At 41.1% G+C, this 7,617-nt stretch overlaps 1 protein-coding gene across 1 annotated transcript; it reads right to left on the reverse strand.

Moving 5' to 3' along the window:
• Positions 1–1,908: 1,908 nt before the first annotated feature.
• On the reverse strand, positions 1,909–7,432 carry prnprs3 (prion protein, related sequence 3). The gene is made up of 2 exons (XM_051692680.1): positions 7,331–7,432; positions 1,909–4,508 (listed from the first exon to the last, which is right to left on the reverse strand). The coding sequence occupies exon 2, from the start codon at positions 4,504–4,506 to the stop codon at positions 2,998–3,000; it is 1,509 nt and encodes a 502-aa protein (XP_051548640.1). The 5' UTR covers positions 4,507–4,508; positions 7,331–7,432; the 3' UTR covers positions 1,909–2,997.
• Between the last annotated feature and the right edge of the window lie 185 nt (positions 7,433–7,617).

A 7,617-nucleotide genomic window follows, 5' to 3' on the forward strand; every position in this document is an offset into this window, starting at 1 on the left:
TCCTTGTCCCTCAGAAAATTCTGAGGAATGGTGTTTGTGCACCTGCTTTTACAGCAGACAGCTTCGCGCCTAAAAGGGCGGGGCTCAAACACCATAGCAATATTAGAATATTGCCTTTATTGTAGAGGTTTCAACTAGATCGTGTGGAAGGACAACTCCCCTTATGCGTTAGTATGCAATGCCTCGTTCCCTTCATCTCTGAGAACCGAGGTTACGTACGTAACCGAGATATTTTCCGTGTGCCGGTACCTCCTGCCCACAGTGCATGTAACTCTAATTTTGTCATTAGCACAGGAAGTGCGGACAGCCTGTGTCTTTGCACATCGACGGCGCATGCGCCTTGTTTTGATTGTGCTCAGAGTATCACAAGGCTAGTGCGCATGCGTCAAATACATCCATATCCTGACAGCACACATACATCACTCAGATGTCTATTTGATGTGTGTGTTTACATCTAGAAGACGTATATTTTACAGTGTTTGCTCATCTGCAATACGTCTATCAGACGTATGTCAAACAATTATGTCTAGGTTGTCAATAAGACAATCAGCAGATGTCTTTGAGACGTTTATGATTTAGAGTGTTTGTAATTCTGATCTTTTTATGATGTTTAGCAGATGTTAGATGCTTCCCAGATAAAAAGATCTAAAACAGACATCTCGAAGACGTACATGTTCTATGGAATGAGCAGTCGTCAACGCTTAGACACAGACTGTCCAAGTGTCTACAAAATCTGGGCTGCATGCGGAAAGTCAGCGCCTACTGTGCTGATGATGAAATTTGCATCATGGACATTGTGTGAAAGACGTACGGGCACGCATACAACCGATGCATACTATGGCCAATACTAATTGGCAATGTAAATACAACATCACAGGACTGTAATTTCATTATTAATAAATTACGAACTCACGACGTCATCATTACGGTCACCTAATGTTCCAAGATAACCAAGAACTAGGTCCAGTTACGTCATATTGTATTTTCTTAATATTTGGGTAATTCTATTTCTTATTGGCAATGTAACTGCAATTCATATGCCCATAATTTCATTATCACTTCGTCTTCCGATCTGATTACCAGCAAATATTGACCCAGCCATCAGATTGTGTTGCATTTGCAATACGTAATGGTCACAAATGTGGAACTTAAAGTGGTATTTTGTTGGATCGCAGGGATGGCTGTCACACTTTTTACTCCAGGAAAAAAGCTTTAGGAGTGTGAAACAATCCTTGCAGCTGGGAGTTGTCAAGCTCAAGTAAGGGTAGTTTTGGGTGTCACCGCAAACCTAAACTTGAGGTTCTTGAGTGATTTGGCCAGCTCACAGAGGTCAAGGAAACTTGGGGTAATTTGATCTCAAATTACATCATAAAAACTGTTGTGATTTGTATCTGTGTTCGTGTGTACACATCTGCTCTGCCTGGTTAACCACACTAATGATCACCAATCAGGGGACTTTCATCTCCTATGATACTCTGCCTGGCTAAAGTCTACCTCCCAAGGGTTGACTTAAATTACAAAACACACAGGTGATGATAAATGGTTCTGATAGGCTTCACCTTTGCGTGTGTATTGATGCGATTAATTGTGTATTTGGATTTTGACAATCCTAATAGTCATACAGCCACATAGGGCTAGCAGTTTTCCACTCAGTAATTAAGCTGCCAATTAGTTAACCAGTCTCTTTTTGATTGGCCGCATACGTCAACATGAGAAAATCAGAGAAAAAAGTGTTTGTTTTTGCTGTTAGCACATGTGCTTATGTGGGCAATGTAAAGTGGGTAAAGGACAATTGAAAAACACACAAAACCGTGTTTAGTGTGAACGGCCGTTAAGAAGTGTCATATAAATTATGTTTTGTCATATACCTTCCATTTAAAATATAAAATGCATAGACAGACAAGCAACTAAGGTTCATAATCAATTTACTCTCAGTGATAGCAACATTTTAAAAATCTTAAACATTCACAACATCTCAAAAGCATAACATTACATATGCAGCTGAGTAACAATAAGGCCTTAAGCATTGCCTCCTGCTGTTCATCCAGTGGTTGCCACAGTCCATCTAGGTAAATGATTGCTAAACTAAATTGATGATCTACTTGAGTGTTTAGCAAAATTGTTTAGAGAAACCACAGCAACAAGCTCGTACAGCTTTGTAGAGCGTAACAAGATGCGCTAAATTTTAAGTTTTTCCGTGTCATAGAACATGTATATATGTATTATATGTAATAGGCTGAAAACAAACAGATATGATCATTCAGATGAACTAAAAAATAAATAAAACAAACAGTGGAGAGCTATGAAAAAACAATTAAAAACTTCATAATAACTTAAAAGTAATAAATGTGTCAGTAGAAAGTAGATCAATAGGTTAACAGTTCAAAAAAATCAAAAATAGAAATAACTAACACAAGATTTTCAACATTTACTACACAAGTAGGAGTGTGGTCATGAGAACAGAACTGGAAGCCACCTTCTCATGTAATACAAAAAACTGGTTTGTCTCTATAGCTGTTGCCAGTGTAAAACAACAGGCGGAACCCAAATACCATGCATCTCTTAGTTTAAACTGGGGTTAATAGAGTGTCATGCAATATAATGTTTTGGAAGCGAAGTCAGTAGAAGAGTGTACAAAACCACATGCGACAATGTCACTGGCAGTGATAGGAACTGAACAACTGGTCATTTCAGAAAAAGAAAATACAGTGTATGTAAAAGTTCTCAACTCTTATGGAAAGTTTTATCTATGAAATGTGTTGACATCAACAATAATGCCGATGTCAAATTATTAGGTGGCTCATTAAAGGAAACCAAGTGTTGGTACTTTCAGTTGACTCTTCAAGTAGTTTTTTAAAACTAGAGTACCTTTTTGATACGCTATAAACATCCAAGATGAATTCCTAAAATAAAATATGATGGGTGCTCACGATCATTTTCAGTAATATTTTCACACATCTGCCTCAATGGCATCACCTGCAACCCTTTCCAGTAATGTCAATGTAGCAGGGAACTAAAGATAACAGACAGAATGCTAGTAAGAAGTAGCATGACTCCATGGCCAAGGGGTCCATGCAGGTCACCACTGCCACTGTTGGTTTGATCATTGATGTTGCTGCGTTCTTGCACCTGTTTTTCCGCATATTGTTCTGCGTAGACCATATACAGCTCGACACAACGCCGTGCCTTCATTTGCTCAATTAGCACAGGATAGCCAATCTCCATAATGCTCACGGTATCGTCATCTTCCTTGGCTTCTTCTGCTGCACTTTCCTGAGTCTGTCTTTGAGGTTGACTCTGTGTTTCGGACAGCTTTGAGGTTACAAACGAGGGGGCATCTGTACTGGTTTTTGACGTGGCTCTTTCAACTGTACTGTTGTTGCTCATGGCATCTTCTTGAGCAACGCTGGGACTATCGCCTTCGACTGAAAGTTCACCACCTGGTGTAGCTTCAGGCTCAGAGAACTCCATGAATCTCTTCGATCTACTTTCCTGTCGCAGCAAGTCTGTCCTCTTAATGCATTTGTCCATGAAGTTGTCATATGACTGAGGTGGAGGATTCTGGAAGATGTCATATGGGTTACCCTTTCTTTGATCCGCAGAGGTTAAACCAGAATCACCTGGCACGCCACCTTGAGAGTTCCCATTCTGATTCACATTACCATTAGGGGGTGTTTGGCCATAACGTTTGTACATGTAGTTATTATAGTAGTATTCCTCCTGCGGGCTGTGGAAATGAAAATGGGGGCGGGGGAAACTCCCAAGGCCATATCCCAGAGCCATTCCGGCCACCGCCCCGACTCCAGCAGCCATAACTGCCTGCCTGCCAAACCCCTTTGATTTGTAAGAAGGGGCCATACCCATGTTCTGTACTGACTGGGCGAAAGGTGATCTACCACCACCGTAACCGTACCCTTGAGCACCGTAGTTGCCACCGTAACCTGGGCTCATGATTTTGTTATTGGGGTTCCAGTAAGGGTACTGGGCAGCACCTGGATATGAGCCTGCTCCTGCCACACCCCCACCAGGGTAGGAACCCCCTCGGCTTGGATACCCTGGATAAGAGCCTCCAGCTGGGTAGGGGTTTCCATACCCTCCGGCTTGTCCAGGGTACCTGTTGGGGTAAGAACCACCTGCGCCTGGATATGACCCTCCACCTGGGTAGCTACCTTGCGCTGGGTAACCACCTTGTCCTGGATAACCACTACGCCCTGGGTAGTTACCTTGCGCTGGGTATCCACCTGGCGCTGGGTTACCACCGCGCCCAGGGTAGGTGGGTGGATTCTGATTTGGTACTTGAGGTTGGCGAGGGTAATTTCCTGGGGCCGAGTGTGAGCCTTTAGTTTTGCTGCTGCTGCTGCTGCCTCGGTTTCCGGTGCTGGTTCCACCTTTGTTTGAGCTACCACCAGTTTTGCCCCAGCTGAATCCACCTTTACTACCTCCACCTCGTTTGGACACAACTGAGACCACAAGAGCCAAGAGTAACAGTACGGTTAGACGACCCATTTCTGTGAATAGAGAAAGAGAGATTCAATAAAGAGTGTAGGAGAACATCCACAAAATGTCATGGAAATATGTCAGTTGTGTCAATCAGTCAATTGAGGTGTGCTTTACATGGATTATGCTTAAAGCTGAAGTATGCAATTTTTTTTATGGTAAAATACTTTGGCCTATCCCAGCATAATATGCTGAGAAAACTATAAACTATATGTAGATTGATATTTGGGAAACCAGTTAATAAAACAATTATTATTTATGCAATTCCATCAGGTGACACTAGTGGCACAAAATTACACAATTCAGTTGTAATAATCAAGGGGGTCACACACCGGATGTGTTTGGCGGACGACACGGTGCATTTATAAAATTTGAAACAAATTATTTTCTATGAATGCATGCATACCACTACTGCCGCTCGCCATCTATCGTCGACGCCCAGCTCTGACTCCAGAGGCTGCTCAAAATTCTACAACGCCACTCATATATTTTTCCATTAAATTCGACCCAAATCTATCAAAGGACATAGATTATTTACTCTAGCCATCACTGAATGATACATTGTGTATATGTATCAGTTACAAGTACATCTTTTTGTGTTTTGACAGCTTGAATGGAGCCTATTCAAGGCAACATAGAGATATTGCATAATAAATGTCTCCATTTCTAATCGTTCCTTTTGCGCAGTTACACCAGTTTCATACATCAACCTGCTAACTCATCAACATCACTGTTCATTCGTAAACTTCGAAACTTTGGTGTGTATGATGACTAGATTCACAACTTTGGACTGCCTCCTGCACGGCATCGACACGTCCTGTGCCTTGTCCTACCTGTGACATGATGCGTGGTGCTTCTTTTCCAATGTGCGACTGGCTAGTCATGTAAATGCCTTTTAGGTGGAAAACTGAGTTTTGTTATCAAACAACCCAATAATCTCAAATTCTCATGGGTTTCTTGCATTGTCAGGTTTTTATAATGATTTGATTAAATTTGCCTGTCCACAAATTGTCTGAAAAGTACATGTTTTTATGTTTTCAAATAGCATCTCATGAGTGTGCAGTATACACCATTCAGCCACAACATTAAAACCACCTGCCTAATATTGTGTAGGTCCCCCTCGTGCTGCCAAAACAGCGTCAACCCGCATCTCAGAATAGCATTCTGAGATGATATTCTTCTCACCACAATTGTACAGAGCGGTTATCTGAGTTACCGCTGACTTTGTCAGTTCGAACCAGTCTGGCCATTCTCTGTTGACCTCTCTCATTAACAAGGTGTTTCCGTCCACAGAACTGCCGCTCGCTCACTGGATGCTTTTTGTTTTTGGCACCATTCGGAGTAAATTCTAGAGACTGCTGTGTGTGAATCTCAGGAGATCAGCAGTTACAGAAATACTCAAACCAGCCCATCTGGCACCAACAATCATGCCATGGTCCAAATCACTGAGATCAAATGTTTTCCCCATTCTGATGGTTGATGTGAACATTAACTGAAGCTCCTGACCCGTATATGCATGATATTATGCACTGCACTGCTGCCACACTATTGGCTGATTAGATAATCGCATGGATGATTGTTGTTGCCAGACGGGCTGGTTTGAGTATTTCTGTAATATCCTGGGATTTTCACGCACATCATCTCTAGAATTTACTCCAAATGGTGGCAAAAACAAAAAACATCCAGTGAGCGTCAGTTCTGTGAACGGAAACGCCTTGTTGGTGAGAGAGATCAACAGAGAATGGCCAGACTGGTTCAAACTGACAAAGTATACATTAACTCAGATAACCGCTCTGTACAATTGTGGTGAGAAGAATGCTATTCTGAGATGCGGGTTGGCACTGTTTTGGTGGCACAAGGGGAACCTACACAATATTAGGCGGGTGGTTTTAATGTTGTGGCTGATCGATGTATGTGGCAACAAGCCAGTTACACCATGTCATACTTAAAGAGAGACTAATAAGATTTAGAACATGACCCCTATTTTTTGGAACATCCTACCCCCTATGGATTAAATGTACATGTAAACACACTCACTCAGCGTTACGGAAATATGTGCTTCTTTGAAATTTTCAGTGTGTGAAAATGACTGAACTGGGTTTGCCTAAAATTACCAATGACTGTCATGCTTTATATTTTGTAAAGTAAGTGATCTACATTTAAGAAACTCTGTGGTGTTCTCCTTTATATCAAACCAAGTATGACGTCATCACGAATTATTTCACGTGCTTTAATTAAAAATACAATATTGTGACAAGACAGATAAATATCAGATATCAAGTTCATCGGAACAGGAGTGTATTCATACCTTCTTGATAAATATAATGACATTAATGAAAATACAAGCCTATATGTTGAGGTATAGCCTACGTGCGAGACTGTTTGGAAGCCATTTCCGAACACATCCGTGGCTTTCTCAGGATGCGTTCAACAAAATCCATCTTAATAATATTACATTATCTTAATAACACATAACTATAACACAATATCAAGCAAAAGTATTACCCACTAAAATATAACCAAGCACCAGCCGTTTCATTTTATTTTCTTAAATACTTATATAACGTTATTTAATTGCGCACAATGCGAGTAAGCAATTTATTGTATATAATATGTAAATATGAACACTGATTCCTGACCTGTTTATAATTTAAATGAAATCAGGTCGCGTCAATTTACTAATGCTTTAAATAGCGGGACTATTATTAGACGTCTTCCCTTGAACTGCACCTGTTATACAGAACAATCACCAACTATAATAAAACGGCGAATAATTACATTACAGCCGGCTATGTATATAATAATATAAAACTGCTTTCGGCAGATACAATACCTCTGTTGATTTCAGCGCGTTCTCCCCTGTGGTTGTTGTCCCTTGGATGCGCGTACCCGTTAGTGACTATGAAACTTTCCACTGCCGTGCGCGTTCTACAGATGAACCACCTTGCGCATGCGCGTTGTCCCTAATCCTCCCTCAGTGACACCATTTACCAGAATTGTCACGCGGTTTCGGGTAAGTTAATACTTCAACATATTTATTCATTTAGCAGACGTTTAACCCTTGTGCGTCAATTTAAAAAAGTTACTCAGAGGTCCTTAGAGGACAAAAATGCCCGCGTC

This window comes from Myxocyprinus asiaticus, chromosome 48 (assembly GCF_019703515.2).
Source record: "Myxocyprinus asiaticus isolate MX2 ecotype Aquarium Trade chromosome 48, UBuf_Myxa_2, whole genome shotgun sequence".
In the NCBI taxonomy this organism is placed as follows: Eukaryota; Metazoa; Chordata; class Actinopteri; order Cypriniformes; family Catostomidae; genus Myxocyprinus; species Myxocyprinus asiaticus.